This window comes from Salvelinus sp. IW2-2015, linkage group LG20, assembly GCF_002910315.2.
Source record: "Salvelinus sp. IW2-2015 linkage group LG20, ASM291031v2, whole genome shotgun sequence".
NCBI lineage: Eukaryota > Metazoa > Chordata > Actinopteri > Salmoniformes > Salmonidae > Salvelinus > Salvelinus sp. IW2-2015.
The window spans coordinates 21,293,105-21,316,378 of NC_036860.1; the positions used below are offsets into that span (position 1 = coordinate 21,293,105).

Below are 23,274 nucleotides of genomic sequence, written 5' to 3' on the forward strand. Positions count from 1 at the left end.
GGCACTTACAGGGTATTTCACAAATCCCAAATACATTTGAGAAGGGAGACTCTTCTTAAAAAAAACTATAGAATGGAAGGAGAGGGATTCTTCACTCCATCGACCATGCGGGTTAGTCGGTGTGCACAAACCACTTGATCCATTTCATTACTTACAGTACCAGTCAAAAGTTTGGACACACCTACTCACTCAAGGGTTTTGCTGCCAGTCAACGATGTGTTAAAAGGTGGATTTTGTGGTGTTCATTGCCACAGTTATAAATGGTATGGTTCAAATGTCAAAGAAGTAAAAGAAACTACATTATTGTGATTGCGGCATACATGTTTTKGGGACTTCAGGAGTTTACATCGGAAGACTTGCAAAGGGTACGGCACCATAAGACTGCTCGCCCTCCCAGGCTCTCCAGATCTGTTTTACTTTTTTAACAGAAAAGTAGTTTGATTCAGCTTATTTATTTACACTCACACCGGCTCCGTTTTCATCCCTCACAGTAGGTGGCGGCATGCACACTAAATTGTGCGAACTCCAATATACCATAGAATAAGGAAAAGAAGCGGCGGCAGCAGAAGACTCGATCCATGGTGGAAATCCCATCGTTTCAACCGTTAACTCGGGAGAAGACGAGTTAAAATGGTTGATATTCGACCGGAGAAGCATCCTCAAACTCACTTTAACGTCGTGAACGTCGTTCTTGCAATGTAGGTTCTTTGTTTTTCCGTGGGGYAATGTTGATAACGCGAACTTGGCTACTCAGCTAGCTTGCTAGCTAACCTGGATTGTTTTGACTCTCGAGGGACTAGCTAGCTAGCCAAGTACCTAGCATTAGTTATTTAGCTGGCTGGTTAGCGACACAATACATGCAGTTCTGCGATAAGGCGTAGCTAGCTAGCAATATTTCTAGCCAGCTGTTGCTAGATTMATTTAAGTCGTGAGCAGCTGTTGATCTCGTGCTTTATTTTTTAGTTAGCTAAACTATGYATGGTGGTCGTTTCAATTATTAAAAACATCAGGTAACGTTACTGCTAACGTTACATTGRTGTAGGCGGGTCATCAATGCAGTTTTTCGCCCGTCCCGACTCTGCTCATCTGCGTTGCTAACATACGTGATGCATAGCTAGTTAGCTAAACCACTGACTTTTAGCATCTTGTCTCGTTTTACGACCCTACAAATGTACGTAGTTGTAGTTTGGTACGTCTTGGAATATGAGATTGAGAATGTGACAATTCATCACCCTTCTTGCAGGGCACAACTAATTACGGTTAGCTAGCCGCTGCTAACGTTCGTTTGGCGAGGTTACTAAAGTTCATGTCATAAACGCTCGGAGCCCAACAAGCCATTAATATAGTGTAACTAGCTAGATGTCGGGCTAGACTTCAATACCTGTGCTAACTTAACCCTCAACATGAGGGTGATCCGGTGCCTGTATAACCATAGTTCACACCATTTCGGTTATGTAATCATATTGCGAATTGGTCTTGTTAGCTAACGTTACGTTTCTCCAGTCATCATGGGAATTGCAGATGAATGTGAATTACAAAGTGATRTAGCTAGAAAATTGTACGCTTGGTACAGTGGACCTTTATGTTTCATAATTGCATGTTCAAAAGGCCATCTGAAAATGAGGGCCAGGTGGATGGGATCTGAGGTCGTATGAATCAGTTCTATATGTAATTCAATGGATGGGATATCCACTCCATCAGTGTCTGCCTGCAAATRGAGGMCCGCACAGCCTCTCTGACCCATAKCAGAATGTGTAGGATTGCAGGAAATTACTCTAAATCAAAAGTATCCTTGCTGTCAAGAGGGGAGAAAACAACATTTTAACTTTGGGCTCTCAAAAGGCTCTGACTGCATAAACCACTGYGGCCTGCTTRAGTTCAGATTTTGTGTGGCCCCCACCCTCATCAAAGTTTCCCATCCCTCTTATAGGGTGTCCACCTACTCTGCCCAGAGTGGGTGAAAACGCACTTTGGTGATAAAATTTCACCTTATGTTATAAAATACATTTTTACCAAGACAAATATCAATTATTCGTGTTCTGAATCGTTCAGTGGGGTCTCTAACATTTTGTTAACATTCTATCCAAGAAGTTGGATTTCGTAACCTAATCCATCTGACAAGCTCTGACGTAGCAGTGCAGGTTTCTCGTAACAACTTTTGAGGATTTTACATTTTGTGGTCATCGTCTTCAAAGCAAAATTAGCATGAGTTGAATTAAATGTAAAAGGTTTTGAAAAATAAAAAGCTTGGTATACGCCAGTGGAGGCTGCTGAGGGGAGGACGGTGGAAYGTAGCGAATGGAATGGCATCAAACCCATAAAACCATGTTTGATGTTGATACCGTTCCACTTATTCCTTTCCATCCATTACCAAGTGCCCGTCCTCCCAAATTAAGGTGCTAYTAACCTCCTGTGGTATGTGCTCTGTTGACATTTCAGAGATATGCTTGTTTTTGTGAGAAATCTTTGAATTATTATTTTTTTTTTTATTAATATGAAAAGGATATACTAAAATATGAAAAGACGCCATGTCTCAAAATCAATATCAATCTTACCTCTATATTGTTTAATGTCCTGCGATTCGAGAAGAAAGATGAGTTCAACGGGAAAGTGAACATGTTAGGTAGCCAGTAACCTTAATTCTTGTGCAGAATCCAGCCTAGCTGGCGTGATTCTATAAAAAAAAATCCACTTTTTCTCTGGCCTCTATTGATTTAGTCACCCTAATTCTGTCTATCTTACAAGGGTAAAAACACCAATCATTTTTGAACGGATTATGATAGAGACATGTGGTTTGAGCCTTTGGTTTTCTTTATAGKATTATCTACACAATTAACATACTTTTACCCATTTGTCAAAAGCTGCATTTTTGATTGGGTGCTAGTTATTAGCATGTTTTTCACATGGTAGGTTAAATATAACCAACCTGTCTTACAGATCATGTGAAAGGGCAAAGGCAAGCATCATGACCATACACCACCTAACTAACTCATCAATATGGCATGAATGCTTACAGTATTTCAGGTCGATGCAGGTACAAGTTGGGATGCTTGGCTGTGTGGCAAATAGATACAATTCCACTCTTAAACGTAGCAATGTATTTTTCTTTTTTTTAATATCAGCTAATTACTTTACTACGTCTTCGATCGACACAGGTTTTTTTTTCTTCCTTCATTGCGACTAGGACATCCAGCCCCTTTTTACGTTATGGTCTCATGACACATTTAATCTTGCATTATGGAAATTGCCCTAGAAATACCGACCCAGAGATMATTTTATTGCTATTTTGCATGTCTAACTCTTTTACCATGTAACTCTGTTACGGGACATCTGTTTGGATTATCTCTATTTTCATTATGAAATATTGCATCAAATGTTATAGGGATGTTAATGGGTATCCATTAATCGGTTAGCTGCCGAAAATACATTTGACCGGTCATGCTGTCGGTCTATAGGTTAATTTGCATAATGTGGTGGAATTMAATTAAGCGGAATAGCCTATCACCTGTCAGACAGCGTGAGAGCACCTCAGAAAGCTGCTACTGGAGTGAAACGTGCTTTTACAAGCCCAGTCGTTGCGCAATAAAGAGGTCAGTGGAGCGCAAACAGTAGGGAATAGATGGATGTGGTATTTTTTATTTTATTTAACTAGGCAAGTCAGTTAAGAACAAATTTGTATTTACAATGAACGGATTGGCTCACATTCAACAAATTTGATGTAACAAAGTTAATATTTGTCAAATCTGTCATGATTGATGTATTGTAACAGGCCCAAAATGTGGTTACTAAAGTTCGATTTCGGGAATATATTTGGCTGTTTTCGCTGCATAACATTTAGAAGTTGTCCTTTTTCAGGTTTAGAAGAAGTGACTGCTAAATGCCGTTCGTATAAGCTGGTAGTATAGTTGGCATACAGAAATCGGTGGTGTGGTAGTCCGTCATTTTTAACTGTAATGCAGTTGATTGATGACGATAACATCAACATTTACTGTGGTTGACATCCATACAAGCATTATACTTAAGGCTCGGGTGGGTGTGGTATATTGGCCATAAACCACAAACCCATGACGTGCCTTATAGCTATTATAAACCGGTTAAGTTTATTAAAACAGTAAAAGCAAATGTTTCATCATACCTGTGGTATACAGTCTGGCTGAAAGCTGTGGTATATCAATCAGAATTCAGGGCTCGAACCACCCAGTTTATAATCCTATTTTWTTTTACCTCAACATATACTGAACAAAAATATAAACGCAACAATTTCAACAATTTTACTGAGTTACAGTTCAAATAAGGAAGTCAGTCAATTGAAATKAATTTGTTAGGCCCTAATCTATRGATTTCACATGACTGGGCAAGGGTGCAGCCATGTGTGGGCCTGGGAGGGAATAGGTCCACCCAGTTGGGAGCCAGGCCCACCCACTGTAGAGCGAGGCCCAGCCAATCGGAATAAGTTTTTCCCCACAAAAGGGCTTTATTACAAACAGAAATTCTCATCAGCACCCCCTCAGACGATGCCGCAGGTGAAGAAGCCAGATGTGGGATGGTCCTGGGATGGCGTGGTTACACGTGATCTGCGGTTGTGAGGCTGGTTGGCTGTACTGCCAAATTAGAAATGAACATTAAATTCTCTGGCAACAGCTCTGGTGGACATTCCTACAGTCAGCATGCCAATTGCACACTCCCTCAACTTGAGACATCTGTGGTGTTGTCAAAACTGCACATTTTAGTGGCCTTTTGTCCCYGTCACAAGGTGCGTGTAATCATGCWGTTTAATCTGCTTCTTGATATGCCACACCTGTCATGTGTATGGATTATTTTAGCAAAGGAGAAATGCTCACTAACAGGGATATAARCAAAATTGTGCTCCAAATTTGAGAGAAATAMGCTTTTTGTGYRTATGGAACAWTTCTGGGATCTTTTATTTCAGCTCATGRAACACATGGGAGCAACACTTTACATGTTGCATTTTATATTTTTGTTCMGTATAGTTTKAAATACRCAAACAATAGCCAAAATTAGGCAAATTTTGTCAGGGKGGCAACGAGGAGACTYGTGATCTTTCCCCCACGGAATCTTTCCCCCATGCGTTTCCATGKTATTTYCATTGTTTTGGTCGAGTTTCATTGACCTCTTTGCCAAATCTATTGCGCAACAAATAACAATTCTAAATGCRATCGAGTGTTAACTTTTTWAAATTGTGGCCATAAAAAYAGTTATCAGTCTTGCCATAGATTTTCAAGTAGATTTARGTCAAAACTGTAACTTGGCCTCTCAGGAACATTCACTGTCTTCTTGGTAAGCAACTCCAGTGTAGATTTGGCCTTGTGTTTTAGATTATTGTYCTGCTGAAAGGTGAATTCATCTCCCAGTGTCTGGTGGAAAGCAGACTGAAYCAGGTTCTCCTCTAGGATTTTGCCAGTGCTTAGCTCTATTCTGTAATTKTTTTATCCTGAAAAAATCCACAGTCCTGAACGATTGCAAGGRTACCCATWACATGGTACAGTCACCACTAGCTTGAAAATTATGGAGCGTGGTACTCTGTAATGTGTTTGGAGCTAATCCAATACAACACAATTATTTATTTTTTTGGTACAAAAAGTGAATTGCTTTACCACATTTGTAGCATTTTTACTTTTTTACTTACTGCATGTTTTGGAATATTTTTATTCTGTACAAGCGTTCTTCTTTTCACTCCGTCATTAAGGTTAGTATTGTGGAGTAACTACAATGCTGTTGACCCATCCTCAGTTTTCTCCTATCACAGCCATTAAACTTTGTAACTGTTTTAAAGTCAACAATGACCTCATGGGGAAATCCCTGASCACTTTCCTTCCTCTCCGTCAACTGAGTTAGGAAGGACGCCTGTATCTTTAGTGACGACTGGGTGTGTTGATACACAAAGTTTAATGAATGACTTCCCCATACACAAAGGGATATTCAATGTCTGCTTAGATTGTGAGGCATTGGAAAACCTCCCTGGTCTTTGTGGTTGAATCTGTGTTTGAAATTCACTGCTCAACTGAGGAACCTTACAGATATTTTTATGTGGAGATGTAGTCATTCAAAATTTATGTTAAACACTTATTGCACACAGTGAGTCCATGCAGATATATTTTTACATGTACCTTTATTTAACTAGTTAAGCCAGTTACAAACAAATTTCGTATTTACAATGACTACTTACCCCGGCCAAACCCTAACCCGGACAATGCTGGGCCAATTGTAAGCCGCCCTATGGGACTCCCAATCACAGCCGGTTGTGGTACAGCCTGAAATCGAACCAGGGTCTGTAGTGACACCTCTAGCACTGAGATGCAGTGCCTTAGTCCGCTGCGCCACTTGGGAGCCCATGTGACTTGTTAAGCAAAGTTTTACTCCTGAACTTATTTTATGCTTGCCATAACAAAGGGGTTGAATACTTATTGACTCAAGACATTTCAGCGTTTCATTTTTTATTCATTTGTAAAAAATAAAATAATAATAATAATAAAAATTAAAAAAAGAAACTCTAAGCATCATTCCACTTTGACATTATGCCGGGGCGGCAGGTAGCCTAGTGGTTAGAGCGTTGGACTGGTAACCGAAAGATTGCAAGATCAAATCCCCGAGCTGACAAGGTAAAAATCTGTCATTCTGCCCCTGAACAAGGCAGTTAACCCACTGTTCCTAGGCTGTCATTGAAAATAAGAATTTGTTCATAACTGACTGGCCACATTCAATTGAGAATAGTCTGATGGGTGAGAATATTATCAAGTGCTTGTCAAATTATAAATCAGAGACTGATGAAGTGTGTGCAGCCTGCGCAAGAAACAGCAGAGCGCATGGATTTCATGCAACTTTTTTTCAAATCCTCATTTGTTGTTCATGCAGCCTTAGCCTAAATGTATTGATTTATAATAGATTCTAAGGTTTGTATCACAGCCAAAGTTGCATAAATAACTCTAAATTAACCATATAGGAGGACCTGTTTCAAATGGTCACTTTGTTAATCACTAAACACAGAATAAACACATGTATGCACTCCCTTGTAAATCGTTTGGGGGAAAATATCAATTGTATTCTTACTATAAATCTATACTATAAATCTTGTCTGCTAAATKAACTAGTGTAGCCCACAGCTGTATGGCATARCCAGATCAGGGCCTAACAAGGAAGACTCAGAATATGCTATTATGTTCTTCTGAAATAGGCTACATTTTCTTCATATAATGTTTGTGTGCATTTTACATTTAATGTACTTTTCACTGCATTTGATACATTCAATAACATGATAAGAATATTCCTTAAAATGTGAGACAAATAAGTGGTTTGAGTGAGAGGAATAACTGGTATCTCCAAGTGGCCACACACCTCCAAAGTGTGCACAGTTCCTACGTAATTTCAATGCACATTTGACTTAAAGACGAGTCTTCAACTATACAGTGCTTTTTTTAAGCTCTCCTTAGCTGTGCCATTAAGGAACTAGAGTAATCACACTTTTAGTTGTTTGGGACACAGCCCTGTATCCCCGCCATCAAACAATTACTGTTGTTTACACAATCATAAAACGTGGCCATTTTAAATCGCTTTCTGGGTCATGTGGGCATCATTTGAAAGCTTGTTCAATTGCCAACGTGACAGCTAAGTTATAAAATACGATCTTRCGGTGTGAGACTTTCACAAGTCTATTCAGAGAAATGGGATTGTAAATTTGTGCATTCAGGTGTGTGTTCTGTTGTGAATTTTCATCACAATAGACAAACCGGGCTCGTTTTGTTCAAAACAACCCAGGGTATGACGCCATGTCATCTTGTAAATATACATCAAAAACGTTGACACTGTATATGACATGCGTTTTATGATATGGAAATGTGAAGTACACATTTGGAATCTCGGGTGTTTGGCTGCTTGTATGACATCAAAGCGGTATTTATTGTAATCCTCAACATTTTATCTTTCAAAATACATAGTCCTTTTAATTTACAGCATTTCCCTAACTCGGGACAACAAAAAGTGACAAAGTTGCCCAATTAGCAGGAACGATGGGGGCAACTTCTTGTCGCGTGCGGTGCTCATGTTCAGCATGGCTATCCGTCTTCCCATACAGCGCTGTCAAGCTCGGAGCCTGAGCTTTGATGTAATTTTTAGCATATTACTGTACAGCCACTGCGTTCCAATTTAGGCGCTTATCAGTGCCCAAATCGGACATTTTCAACCCGTATGTATATGGGTACTTGGCCCTGATTTGTACTGTTAAATTTTTTTTGATAATAATTTGTGGAAGTGTGCATCCTTTACTGGGTGACCTTGCCCTGCTGCTACTGTGGTATAATTATTCTGCTGCTCAATCACTTTAACCCTGATTACACAACTGTAACCAGTATCACTTTCATTGATTGGTATGGATATTGACCTTTATTATATTAGGGTTGGGAATTGCCAGGGACCTCGCGATACAATATTATCACGGTGCGCCTATACGATATGTATTCCGATTCTCACTATTCTTTATGTATTGCAATTCGATATTACAATTTGATTTTCCAAGCATTTTGCTCACTACATGTCTGCTGCAGAGAGATGAGAGAGCATGAGAAAATGCGTTTTGATCAGTCATGGAAATTAAAAGCACTGAAAACACGTTGGCTCACTATTTAAAAAGGAGAACAAGCTATAGGATGAAAAATACCGGTGTTTTGTCGCAGGTACAGCCAATTTAGCACTAGCTAACGTTATGTAGCAACAAAAAAAAAGTCAAAGTATCTATATAATATCACTTACTGTATCGATTCCCCATTCCCATCACTATTGTATGTAATCTAGTGTATATTCTTGTGTGTTTATTTTATTCTCATGTACTTTTTTATTTCTTGTGTATTTATTTTATGACTGATTTGATTTAACTTATGAAGCTCTGAAAAAACAGCTAGTTGCATTAAAAAAAAGTATATTTTGCTAGTTTTCTTTTTGTCTGCGCGCTATCATTTTATAGCACCTCAGACGACTCACTTTTTGCTCCCTCTCTTCTCCCTATCTTTCCGTCCCCCTGTCCAGTCATATTAGTGTGTAGCTTGCCGCGTCGGAGCCATGTTGGTGAAAGACAAGCTGGAGGCGGTGCTGAACGTGGGGCTGCGTGTCCCCAGCATCATGCTGCTGGAGGTGCTTTACCGCTGGGATGTCAGCTCCTTCTTCCAGAAGATCCAGAGAAGCAGTCTCAACAACAATCCCCTCTTTCAGTACAAGTACCTGGCTCTCTACCTGCACTATGTTGGTCAGTACCACCCCCCTCCCCCTTCCAGTGCTGCCCTTTTGAGTGGTCATTTATAGCATTTGTACTTTTCAACAGCATATTTTGACAAAAGCACCCATCCACTTCTGAAAAATTCATTTTTAAAAGTTGGTGTTTCTTTCTATTAGCCCATATAACATTTAAAGTCACCTCTTCACTGTTGACGTTGAGACTGGTGTTTTGCGGGTGCTATTTAATGAAGCTGCCAGTTGAGGACTTGTGAGGCGTCTGTTTCTCAAACTAGACACTAATGTACTTGTCCTCTTGCTCAGTTGTACACCGGGGCCTCCCACTCCTCTTTCTGTTCTGGTTAGAGCCAGATTGTGCTGTTCTGTGAAGGGAGTAGTACACAGCGTTGTACGAGATCTTCAGTTTCTTGGCAATTTCTCGCATTGAATAGCCTTCATTTCTCAGAACAAGAATAGACTGACGAGTTTCAGAAGAAAGTGCTTTTTATCTGGCCATTTTGAGCCTGTAACCGAACCCACAAATGCTGACGCTCCAGATACTCAACTAGACTAAAGAAGGACAGTTTTATTGCTTCTTTAATTAGAACAACCGTTTTCAGCTGTGCTAACATAATTGCAAAAGGGTTTTCTAATGATCAATTAGCCTTTTAAAATGATAAACTTGGATTAGCTAACACAACGTGCCATTGGAACACAGGAGTGATGGTGGATGATAATGGGCCTATGTAGATATTCCATAAAAAAAGGTTTCCACATAAAACTGTCATTTACAACATTAACAATGTCTACACTGAGTTTCTGATCAATTTGATGTTATTTTTAAGGACAAAAAATTTGCTTTTCTTTCAAAAACAAGGACATTTTTAAGGGACGCCAAACTTTTGAACGTGTGTGTAGATAGATTATTTTGTTTTACCCTTCCATCTTTCCCCTAATGGGAGTAAACTAATGGACAACATCTCTTAGGCTTCTACTTCCAGCTTATACATACTATATGCATTTTACGGACACAGTGTAGTTTACAGTAGTTATCTTTTTGTTTGTTTTTAGTCCCATCCATCAGCTCCACTCAACCCCTCCCATCTATCTCTGAACACCATCTATTTGCCATGTATCTTTTAACTGTGCTGTGATGTTTCACAAATGTTCTGAACCTTTCTACATATTGTAATATTTTTGCTAAGAGTATTATTATATTATTAATCGATTGACTATGACTTTTAAAATCACCCAGCCATGCTATTCGCAGTAAATAGCCCATATATCTTTAATGATGTTGTAATCGTCAGATTAGTTCTGTTTGCACTTTCCTTTATGGAGTGGCCAAGAAAAGCTAGAAATGGTGTGAGCCAATAGGTTATTTGGGCTGTAGTGCTGCAGTATCACTAGTGTGCCCTGACCAGGAAAAACACTGCAGTTGCAGTCTGTAAAACTAGGACCCAGTTTTTCATGGTTGGGTCTCATGCATATGAATGTAATTTATGGACTACTTAAGTGATAATCGAGGGGACTATGCGTTCTATGGGAAATAATGCACGATGTGGAAAGTGTGTAGCACGTCATGGCACTGCACTTTCCCGATGTTGCGTTGTTTTCCAGAGAACGCATTGAGCCCCCGAGTTCATTATCCCGCTTATACCATAGCTATAATTTGAAATGTGTTCATTTTGCCGGTAAAAATGTGTTTGGCATCCACTGAAGTAGCGAACAAGTTTACTAGATAGCTACAGCTGCTGCCTTGGTAACCAAACAGACTTGCTAGCTTAGCTATCCTAACCATCAGTCCTCGCTTACTATGAAAATCAAATTGAACAATTCAACTTTTAATTTCAAAAGCAGCTCAAACATAGAACACGTAAGAATGAACTATAGCCATTGAATTTTACAAGACTTTATAGGGAAATAATTCACGCCTTCGAATGCCCATTCAAGCCAATTGAAAACGAGTATTCAACAATGCCATGGTATAAATGCATATCGTTTAAGTTCAGCTAAGCATTTTTAAACCTACGACTGTCTTGAATGGCGTTGCATTTAAATGCCTTTAGGTTTGTGGTAGATTTAGCTAAGACAGGATAAAAGCAGTGACGCAAGGATAAAGTCTGACCGTTTGTAGTCAGCGTTGACTGTAAGGGTGAACATGCTTCTCCTAAGTTTTGTATTTCTAATGGCACGTCAACATGGGCACAGACAGTACTTCTGATTCAGTATGTCTATGCTCTGCTTGAGAGTGGGCCTGGCCCACTAAGAGCTCAGTGGAGGCAGGGTGTTGGCAGATGCTTGTTTCATAATTAAAGCATGGCCTGACCTTAGACATCTGCTGCTGCAACTGTCTGCCTGCAGTCCGACACTTTTTTTACTTTGTCGTCATGGTGAAACGTTGGCTCAGACACATTTTCCGCTCCTTTGTCATTTACCTCTGCTTTTTTCCACCATCCGAGACCCAAGTATTTTAATGGGACTTTCCGTGATGCTCAAGGTGGTATAATTAACCTTGAAATGTGCACAGAAGAGTTAAAGGAAACATTCACCCATTTTGAATGCATTCACCCATCGCCCATCGCTCCGAGATGCACAAATACGATATAACATTCAAAATGGGTGAATCTTTCCTTTAACCTGTCTGGGAACGGGGTTCCGCCAACAGCCAATGAAATTGCAGGGCGCCAAATTCAAACAACAGAAATCTCATAATTCAAATTTCTCAAACATACAAGTATTATACACCATTTTAAAGATACACTTCTCGTTAATCCAACCACAGTGTCCGATTTCAAAAAGGCTTTTCGGCGAAAGCACAACATATCATTATGTTAGGTCAGCAMCTWGTCACAGAAAGCAYACAGCCATTTTCCAACCAAAGAGAGKAGTCACAAAAAGCAGAAATAGAGAKAAAATKAATCACTAACCTTTGATATTCTTCATCAGATGACACTCCCGGGACAACATGTTACACAATACATGTATGTTTTGTTCGATCAAGTTCATATTTATATTCAAAAACCTCAGTTTACATTTGGCGCGTTATGTTCAGTAAGGCTTTGCCTCCAAAACATCCCGTGAATTTGCACAGAGCCACATCAATTTACATAAATACTCATCATATACTTTGATGAAAGATACAATTGTTTTACATAGAATTAAAGATACACTTCTTTCTAATGCAAACGCTTTGTCAGATTTCAAAATAGCTTTCCGGCTTTCCGGAGTACAGTGCTCAGCCATCAACGCAAGCTATACAGTTACCCGCCAACAAAAGCCATAAATTGCGTCATAAATCTTCTCTTACCTTTGCTGATCTTCGTCGGAATGCACTCGCAAGACTCCCAGTTCCACAAGAAATGTTTGTTTTGTTCGATCAAGTCCATCTTTATGTCCAAATAACTCAGTTTTGTTCGCGCGTTTAGTACACAAATCCAAAAGCACAAAGCGCGTTACCATTATCTAGACGAAAAGTCAAAAAGCTCCATTACAGTTCGTAAAAACATGTCAAACGATGTTTTCAATCCATTCTTAGGGTCTTTTTATCATAAAGATGCAGTAATAATACAACCGGACAATAGCGTTTCCATTACAGAGGAACGACCGGCGTGCCCAAGAGGTAAACATCCCATTGTCCTCGTGCGAGTGCCACCTAATCAAACTGGTTTTATTCGACTCCCTTTCTCAATAGAGGTCTGGAAACAACTTCTAAAGACTGGTGACATCTGCTGGAAGCCTTGGGAAGTGCAATTTGACCCCACAGACATTTGATATTAGATAGAGGCTGAATTGAAAACTACAATTTCCCACCTTTTTCTCAGGTTTTTGCCTGCTATATGAGTTCTGTTATACTCACATACATTATTTTAACAGTTTTGGAAACTTCAGAGTGTTTTCACACTATATCCATATCATAGCTTCTGGGACTGAGTAACAGGCAGTTTACTCTGGGCACGCTTTTCATCCGGATGTCAAAATACTGCCCCCTAGCCCAAAGAAGTTAACCAATACCATGCATGAATTGTATACTGTTTTGTGGTTTGCCATTGTGTGTACTTTACTAGGCATGGGGGGTCATGTTATCAGCTGGTCAGGCTGGTGGGTAATTGTGTAGTAGGCAGACGGATAGTGTGGTCCGTGCGGGAAAAGCAGCCAGCTTGGTTACTGTGACACTTATTTAGGCAGGCTAAAGGCTGTCTCCTCACTGTGTGATGGGCTAGCACAATGTGCTGTGTGTGTGGGGGGGGGGGCTGGCCCGTGCAGGGAGTAGGAGAAAGAAGTCATCCCCTCCCCCCTCAAAGAAGCCTTTCTCATCCCAGGGGAAAGGAGTGTACGAGGCACAGGCCATGATAACCAGCTCACAGGCCTCGACTATAATGCAGTCACTAGGTATGATAATTATCAATGGGAAGGAATTACATTTGTTTTTTTTACTGTAATTTTTTGATAACTTCGTATTTTGTATGTATACTGTGTGTGTACAAACTTTCCTTGACCTCACCAGTGGTATTTTTAGTGGCTTTGCATACTTGGCTGAAGTTGGTGGGTGAGACAATGAGGCTGGTATTTGCTGATGAACACACTGGGCAGCAGAGAACAGTGGACTGGACTGAACCTCAGTGTGTGTGTGCTGCTGATGTGTCTCTTGGAAAGAGACAGACTGAGGGAGAGCAGGATATTCTCTAATCTTTTATCTGTACTTCTAGGTTTCAGCAAATATTTCATATCTCATGAGGCCCTACCTCATCTTATTAGCGGTGTTCGTCATTTTGGCGCTTGCTGTAGTCTTTCTCTAACTGTTTTGCTTATGGACGATTAGGGTCAGTGTATTTATACTGCCAGCACTGATGGTTCTTTCACACCGGTCCACTCTTTGTCCTGTCTGCATGACTTTGCGTAGCAAACGGCTCGGGACCCATGACTGTGGATTAACGGCTCTGTTTTATTGCTGTCGCTGCTGTTAAACAAATTCTTCTCATCCGTGTTGGCTTACCTAATGCAGGCCAAGGAACAGGATGTGCTCTGTTAATACACATTGCTGCACCTGACCATGGCTGGAAGGCTTTTCTATGTGCACCATACAGATACTGTCAGGCCTATCCCTCCCCTATGGACTCCTGAGTCAGTAAGCCTAGCTAGGCCAATATCACCAGGACGGCCATATTACTTTTATGTGAAATAGTTTGCCCCAGGCACAGGATAATATATATTTCTTTTAGTGTTTTTTATAGTCACAGTTCATTATTTTCACTATCTGCACACAGGGCTTAATGTCCCCACAGCAGTGAGCATGTCTGGAGGAGTGGCTGGGGAGCACTTGACTTGAGTTTGTCAGGTGGGGATAGGAACCTGTGAGTTGGGTCTGTTGGGAAGCCGGGCCTCTACTTTTTGTATTCAGGCCCTGTTAAGATTTTTGGCCTGTACCAACGTAGCACACACGTAAGGTGACAATGACTGAGTGGTCTAAGGCTGTGTTCCTGACTGGCCGTAGCCTCCCTCCCTCGGAGGCGTGGGTTCTGAGAGTGCAACTGCGAGCAGGGAGCAGGAGCCTCTCCAACCAAAGCACCCCGCACATTGTTAAACATCATATTCACCATTGAAGGAAGGTACTAGGCTACTAACCAAACACAGGCTCTGTAAAGTAAGAGCTTGTACTCTTAAGATTACAGTATGGACTTCTTCTTTCAGTCAAGATTTTATCTGGTTCTGATTGTGTTCAAGGCATATCGTCAGCAGTGCTTCCTCTCCCGTCGTACCGCCACACTTCTCTGTTTTCTGCTTTGTGATGGTTGTGACTGAGCATCCAGACCAGAACAGAGGCTCATAGATAAGCCTATTGACAGCAGTGACGTGACGGCCTGGCCGGCTTGCAGAATATAGGTCCATCTCCTCTCAGGATTACATAAGCAGCATCCGGTGCTGGCCACAGGCTGAGGAGGGAGAGAGGGAGGGTAAAACGGCCCACACAAAGCTCTAATCCGTCCCTGTCACCCTGGCTGCCTGTCACAGTGAGGCTGGCTCACCCTGACTTGGCCACACACACACCACTGGCTGGGAACACTGACTCCAGTCAGGGCCCGTGGCACTTAGACTGAGAGGATCATAATCATTTTGGTTTTCGTGGGAGGTAGAATCATATCAGTATCTGTCTGTGTAGTTGCTGTCATGCCAGAATGATTCAGTCCACTGACCACTCTTTCAAGCCTCAATGGCTAACTAGCCTCCTATCCCCCACTGTTGTTGTCATGCTCCCTGCCCTTTAATAATTGTTTGGCCAGGTTAAGTTGCATGTTTGACACACACACACACACACACACTGTCTGTGCGCAGGATGGTGGAGAGGGCTTTAGAGGAGTGGGCGTGTTAGCTGTCTGCTAATGGAATCCCCAGGATGGATTGGCTGGGTGGATCTGTTGCACGCTGGGTCCAGGTCGAGTCCCTGGCGTTTTGGTGCCTGATGATTTTGTCTAGGGGAGAATCTCAATGACATACTCCTCGTATCCTCTCCCCTCGCTGCCGCCTCAAAAGGAGGGCCCTCTGACTTTTTCCCTCCATCTAATGGGTTTTGAGAAGTAGGTGAAGAGAGCGAGGACGCGAGGAGTATGCAATTGAGATTTTCCCTAGGACCGTTTTCTGCTGACTCCACTAAACCAGGCAGGCCACGCTCCACCAAGATGGCGGAGGGCAGGCAGGCAGGATTATTGGTTTCACTGTCCTCCTGATAATAGAACTCCTCTGAGATGATTGGAATAACAGTTGAGGATTATTCAAGAAGTGAATGCCAGTAGTGGACGTCCGTGTTAATAAACTATTCCTTAATATGTGTGAAACCGACAGCAGCTGAAGCAGGCACATATATTTTTGTCCCTTTAAAAACAAATAAAAACAGCCTTGTTTGTGCATTGTTCCACTTCCATGTGTTGTACTGTACAGACCCCTCTCCTTCCCTCTGTGATTCACTGTCCCGACTGACCGTCTCTGCTCTGCTGTGTGTCAGGTTACATCCTCAGCCTGGTGCTCCTGACTCTGCCTCGTCAGCACCTGGTGAAGCTCTACCTGTACGTGCTCACTGCCCTGCTGCTCTTCGCCGGACACCAAGTCTCCAGGTGAGAGAGAGACACCCACTACAGGAACTACAGCTAAAATAATCCTTGACCTGTCTACTTGTTAGCTAGGAGATACGTGTATTCGGAAGATAATTTAAAAGCCGTTAAGTGTTGCGATTTGAAGTTCTGTTTTGTAGTTGTTACATAAAACAGTTACCGGTATTACAGTAGTGACTTTCTGACCATATTATGATTCTGGCTCCGGACTATTGGTGGCTTCTACTGGCCTTGATTGTGCGTAACTCTTGTTGAATTCTCTGAGGCATGGTTCTGTGTTTAACCAGTGAGGACAGAAGACAGCAGGTGGGACTGCAAGAGCTGAGCTCTGACTGTCTTGTCTTCCTGTTTTAGGGATTATGTCCGCAGTGAGCTGGACTCCGGGTACGAGGGACCGCTCTACCTGGAGTCGCTGTCCATGAACCGTTTCTCCACGGCCCTCATAGGTAACTAACTAAACACAGTCCCACCTTCACCGCCGCCCTCATAGGTAACTAACTAAACACAGTCCCACCGCCCTCACAGGTAACTAACTAAACACAGTCCCACCTTCACCACCCTCACCAGCTAGGAGCTAACTAAACACAGTCCACTTCACCACCGCCCTCATAGGTAACTAACTAAACACAGTCCCGCGCCCTCACAGGTAATAACTAAACACAGTCCCACCTTCACCACCGCCCTCACAGGTAACTAACTTAAACACAGTCCCCCTTCACCACCACCCTCATAGGTAGCTAACTAAAACAGTCCACCTTCACCACCGCCCTCATAGGTAACTAACTAAACACAGTCCCACCGCCCTCACAGGTAACTAACTAAACACAGTCCCACCTTCCCACCGCCCTCACAGGTAACTAACTAAACACAGTCCCCACCGCCCTCACAGGTAACTAACTAAACACAGTCCCACTCATACCACCGCCCTCACAGGTAACTAACTAAACACAGTCCCACCGCCCTCACAGGTACTAACTAACACAGTCCCACTTACCACCACCCTCATAGGTAGCTAACTAAACAGTCCACCTTCACCACCGCCCTCATAGGTAACTAACTAACACAGTCCACCACCCTCACAGGTAACTACTAACACAGTCCCACCTTCACCACTGCCCTCACAGGTAACTAACTAAACACAGTCCCACCTTCACCACCACCCTCATAGGTAGCTAACTAAAACACAGTCCACCATTCACCACCGCCCTCATAGGTATAACTAAACACAGTCCCACCGCCTCACAGGTAACTAACTAAACACAGTCCCACCTTCACACCGCCCTCACAGGTAACTGACTAAACACAGTCCCACCTTCACCACCTCATAGGTAGCTAACTAAACACAGTCCCACCTTCACCACCGCCCTCATAGGTAACTAACTAAACACAGTCCCACCGCCCTCACAGGTAACTAACTAAACACAGTCCCACCTTCACCACCGCCCTCACAGGTAACAACTAAACACAGTCCCAGCCCTCACAGGTAACTAACTAAACACAGTCCATCCCACCACCCTCATAGGTAGCTAACTAAACACAGTCCCACCTTCACCACCGCCCTCATATAGGTACTAACTAAACACAGTCCCACCGCCCTCACAGGTAACTAACTAAACACAGTCCCACTTCACGCCTCACAGGTAACTAACTAAACACAGTCCCACTTCACCGCCGCCCTCACAGGTAACTAACTAAACACAGTCCACTTCACCACCGCCCTCACAGGTAACTAACTAAACACAGTCACTTTCAACAACGCCCTCACAGGTAACTAACTAAACACAGTCCCACTTTCACCACCGCCCTCACAGGTAACTAACTAAACACAGTCCCACCGCCCTCACAGTAACTAACTAAACACAGTCCACCTTCACCACCGCCCTCATAGGATAACTACTTAAACACAATCCGCATCCGCCCTCACAGGTAACTAACTAAACACAGTCCCACCTTCACAGGTAACTACAGTGCCTTCAGAAAGTATTCACACCCCTTGACTTTTTCCAGATTTTCTTGTTACAGCCTGAATTTAAAATTGATTAAATTGAGATTGTTTGTTTTTGTCATTGGCCGGGAAACACTATACCCCATAATGTCAAAGTGGAAATATGCTTTTAGAAATGTTTACAAATGCATATGAAAAGCTGAAATGTCTTGAGTATGAGTATTCAACTCCTTTATGGCAAGCCTTAAGTTCAGAAGTAAATATTTCCTTAACAAGTCACATAGTAAGTTGCATAGACTCACTCTGTGTGCAATAATAGTGTTTAACATGATTTTTGAATGACTATCTCATCTCTGTACCCCACACATGCAGTTATCTGTAAGGTCCCTCACTACAAAGATGCAGGCGTCATTCCTAACTCAGTTGCCGTAGAAGGAGGAAACCGCTCAGGGAATTCTAAACAACAAATTGACAGTGAAAAGGAAGGAAGGCTGTATAGAATAAAAATATTCCAAAACATGCATCCTGTTAGCAGCAAGGCATTAAAGTAATACTGCAAAAAAATGTGGCAAAGCAATTCACTTTTTGTCCTGAATACAAAGTATTATGTTTGTGGTAAATACAACACATTACTGAGTACTACTCGCCATATTTTCAAGCATAGTGGTGGCTGCATTATGTTATGGGTATGCTTGTAACCGTTAAGGACTGGGGAGTTTTTCAGGATGAAAAAGAAACGAAATAGAGCGAAGGACAGGCAAAATCCTAGAGGATAATCTGGTTCTGCTTTCCACCAGACACTGGGAGATTCATTCAGATTTCAGCAGGACAACAACCTAAAACACAATGCCAAATCTACACTGAAGTTGCTTACCAAGAAGACAGTGAATGTACCTGGCCGAGTTACAGTTTTGACTTAAATCTACTTGAAAATATATGACAAGACCTGAAGATGGTTGTCTAGCAATGATCAACCACCAATTTGACAGAGCTTGAAGAATTGTGAAAAAAATCGAATGCAAATTTTGCACAATCCAGGTGTGGAAAGCTCTTATATAATTACCCATAAAGAATCAGCTATAATCGCTGCCACAGGTGCTTCTACTTAGTATTAACTCAGGGGTGTGAATACTTCTGTAAATGAGATTTCTGTATTTCATATTCAATTAATTAGCTACAATTACTAAAAACATATTTTTCACTTTGTCATTATGGGGTATTGTGTGTAGATAGGTGAGAAAATAATACATTTTATCCATTTTGAATTCAGGCTGCAAGACAACAAAATGTGGAATACGTCAAGGGGTATGAGTACTTTCTGAAGGCACTGTAACTAAACACAGTCCCACCTTCACTACCAACCTCATAGTTAACTCACTAAACAGTCCCGCTGGGCCACAGTCTCACAGGTCTCGTACCAGCCTCTTACACCCCCACACTTCTCTTACCCCACTTTCTGAGAATCTACGAGTCTCTTTGTAGTCGCCCTAAAGTCTGCTTTTACTCGATAACACGGTGATTGTGCACTTCCATCACTCACATTATTTCATATATATTTTCTTCGACATCCTTCTATTTTCTTCTGCGTCCTTTTATCAATCCGACGCCTATCTTTGTCTCTGAGTCTGCTGTTTTTTTTCCCCCTGTCTGGCCATTGTACAAATCTACCGGTCTTCTGAGTGTTCGAGCTAGTTTCATTTGCCCTAGAACCTTTTCAGACAAAGGGAAAGGCCGTGTTCCTTTGCTTCATCCTGTCAGGCAGAAGGTAGGCGGCTGAGGAGAGAGGGGAGGAGAGTTCAGGGGGTTGGCAGTGGGTGCTGTATAATCTGACGATCTGAGGTGCCGTTTGCCGCAGAGCTCCTCGCTCTCTCTCGCTGCCAAAGGTGCTTCCACAGAGTGAGAGTGTGAGTGGCCACAGTCTCCAGTACAAAGGGAGCGCTCACAACTCAGGCAGGCATCTGTCTTTCCTCGTGCTTTCTCGTTCTTGCTCACTCATTGACGTATTTCTTGTTGTGCTGCTTGTCGTAAGAGTGTCAGGTGTTCTGTAGTGCGACTAGTGTCTTGTCAGGTTTTATGTTACCGGGGTGTGGGTTCTGCCTCTTCTGAAAATACAGCCGGCCCACAATAGTGTTAGCTTCAGAGCTCAGTGAAAACCTGAAAGCCCAAAAGGGGAAGAAGCGAGAAATGAGTGTCATCATGAATAGGAAGCCTTCCTGTGAAATGACTGGCAGTTACGCATTGGTCTGTTTCTGATGCTGAGAAGATTCATCCTTCTCTGTTACTCAACACTGCTACTTTGACCAGTTGAAAACAGCAGCACACTTAGATGTCCTCCAGGGATTTTATGTTATTACTTTTACTGTTGAAAAGTGATATAAAGTACACATACTCAAGAAAATAAAGTTAGTAACAATATTGTGTTTTTAGACACCATTGCAAGCTTCATGGCGATCCGTGATGTCATCGGCCTCCCCCCTTGCTTCAGGAACGATAGAGGAGCAATAGAGAACAAAAGAGGAAATTCCCCCCCCACTTGTGTTATGTCATTACTTACCTGGACCACCTATTGAAATCAAATTTTATTTGTCACATACACATGGTTAGCAGATGTTTATGTGAGTGTGGTGAAATGCTTGTGCTTCTAGTTCCGACAGTGCAGTAATATCTAACAAGTAATCTAACAGTTCCCCAACAACTACCTAATGCACACAAATCTAAAAGAGGTGAATGAGAATATGTACATGTAAGTATATGGACGAGCGATGGCCGAGCGGCATAGGCAAGGTGCAATAGATGGTATAAAATACAGTATATACATATATGAGTAATTTAAGATATGTAAACGTTATTAAAGTGGCATTATTTAGAGTGCATTGTATAAAGTGACTAGTGATCCATTTATTAAAGTGGCCAGTGATTGGGTCTCAATGTAGGCAGCAGCCTCTCTGAGTTCGTGATTGCTGTTTAGCAGTCTGATGGCCTTCAGATAGAAGCTGTTTTTCAGTCTCTCGGTCACAGCTTTGATGCACCTGTACTGACCTCGCCTTCTGGGTGATAGCGGTGTGAACAGGCAGTGGCTCGGGTGGTTAATGTCCTTGATGATCTTTTTGGCCTTCCTGTGACATCGGGTGCTGTACGTGTCATGGAGGGCAGATAGTTTGCCCCTGGTGATGCGTTGTGCAGACCGCACCACCCTCTGGAGAGTCTTGCGGTTGAGGGCGGTGCAGTTGCCGTACCAGGCTGTGATACAGCCCGACAGGATGCTCTCGATTGTGCATCTGTAAAAGTTTGTCAGGGTTTTGGGTGACAAGCCAAATTTCTTCAGCCTCCATAGGTCCACAGCGCTGTTACGCCTTCACCACTGCTGGCCCTTCAATGTGGATAGGGGTGTGCTCTCTCTGCTGTTTCCTGAAGTCCACGATCATCTCCTTTGTTTTGTTGACGTTGAGTGAGAGGTTGTTTTGTTGACACCACACTCCGAGTGCCCTCACCTCTCTTTAGGCTGTCTAGTCGTTGTTGATAATCAAGCCCACTACTGTTGTGTCGTCTGCAAACTTGACGATTGAGTTGGAGGAGTGCGTGGCCACGCAGTCGTGTGTGAACAGGGAGTACAGGAGGGGGGTGAGCACACACCCTTGTTGGGCCCCAGTATTGAGGGTCAGCGAAGTTGGAGATGTTGTTTCCTACCTTCACCACCTGGGGGTGGGATGTGTGTGTTAAGTAAATCAGGTGTTTAAATGGGGTGAAAATGAGACTGGTGTGCCACTTTAAGTAACCAGTCCCTCCCTCTTTGTAAAATGTTAGGGAAAGGATCGATGATTCCCTTTGGCACGGTGTGCTGACTTGGCTTGGGACAGTTGTTTGAACTTTGGCCTTTTTAGGTTCAATCACATAAGTACTTGTTACTTTTCTCTGAAAGACAAGTGGGATAAGCTGTCTGATAGCCAAGTGTTTGGGTAAGGCTACTCTCGATGCACATTCAGCCATGAGTTCTGACTGCTGTATTGCACAGTTGCTTTCTAGGGACACTCGAATCTTCACGCACGCTCTGCAGGCGGGTCACAATGAGGGTTCGTGTTTTCCCAGTAACACAGGAGAGCAGTAGGCAGGGACCTCTTGGCCTAGTCCCTAGAGTGTTAGGGAACATGCTGCCTCTCCGTGCTGTCGTCACCAGCCTCAGGGATGTCACACTCCAGCTCCTGGAGACAGACTGGATCTGACGTTATGGCTTCACTATGTCTCATTCCATCTCTCATTTCTCTCTGGTGTTATGACGAGTCTCTTAGCTTTCTAGTGCAGTCACATGCTTTAGCACTGTATCGTCAGAGTTAACTTGGGGCACGGTAGCGGTAAAGACGCACGTGCTCCGGGCCTCAATGAATTCTTGAGGTGCCTTTTTTTTGCCCTTATTTGTCCTTGAGGGCGTCGCACATTTTGACTTCGCATGTCACATCTTGGAACACTCGCCCTTTAAGATTCAGCTGTTTCATGTTACTACACAGTTCAGATACGGTGTGTGTTCCTATAGACTGGGCGTTCACCTGCAGTGTGTTAACCCCGTCCCTCCTGTGTCCCCGCCTCTCTCTCCAGCTCAGCTGGTGGTATGCACCCTGTGCTCCTGCGTCATGCAGACCAAGAGGATCTGGCTGTTCTCTGCTCACCTGCTCCCCCTGGTGGCGCGCCTCTGCCTGGTCCCCCTGGAGACCATCGTGTTCATCAACCGCTTCGCCATGATCTTCACGGGCCTCGAAGTCATCTATTTCCTGGCCTCCAACCTGCTGGTGCCCTACAACCTGGCCAAGACCGCCTACAGGGAGCTGGTGCAGGTAAAATAGTCTGCGTGGCACTGAATTATTTCCACGCCAGCTAAGTGTCTGCTGGCTCTAGACTGGAGGAGATTCAATGACTACTCTACCACCTGATTGTCACTTTTCTTTCACACATAAGACTGTAAATCTATCAGTTTGCTGCTGTCTCTGTGTTTTTATTTCTCATAGCTAACAA

The 23,274-nt window shown here is 42.8% G+C and overlaps 1 protein-coding gene across 1 annotated transcript in view; it reads left to right on the forward strand.

Moving 5' to 3' along the window:
* Nucleotides 1–521: 521 nt before the first annotated feature.
* Nucleotides 522–23,274, forward strand: part of LOC111980511 (RING finger protein 145) — a 28,303-nt gene continuing 5,550 nt past the window's right edge. Inside the window, exons 1-5 of the mRNA XM_024011257.3 lie at nucleotides 522–698; nucleotides 9,037–9,253; nucleotides 16,220–16,328; nucleotides 16,680–16,771; nucleotides 22,861–23,096. Of these exons, the coding sequence (XP_023867025.1) occupies nucleotides 9,070–9,253; nucleotides 16,220–16,328; nucleotides 16,680–16,771; nucleotides 22,861–23,096 (621 nt within the window). The 5' untranslated portion in view covers nucleotides 522–698; nucleotides 9,037–9,069. The remainder of the gene's footprint in view (nucleotides 699–9,036; nucleotides 9,254–16,219; nucleotides 16,329–16,679; nucleotides 16,772–22,860; nucleotides 23,097–23,274) is intronic.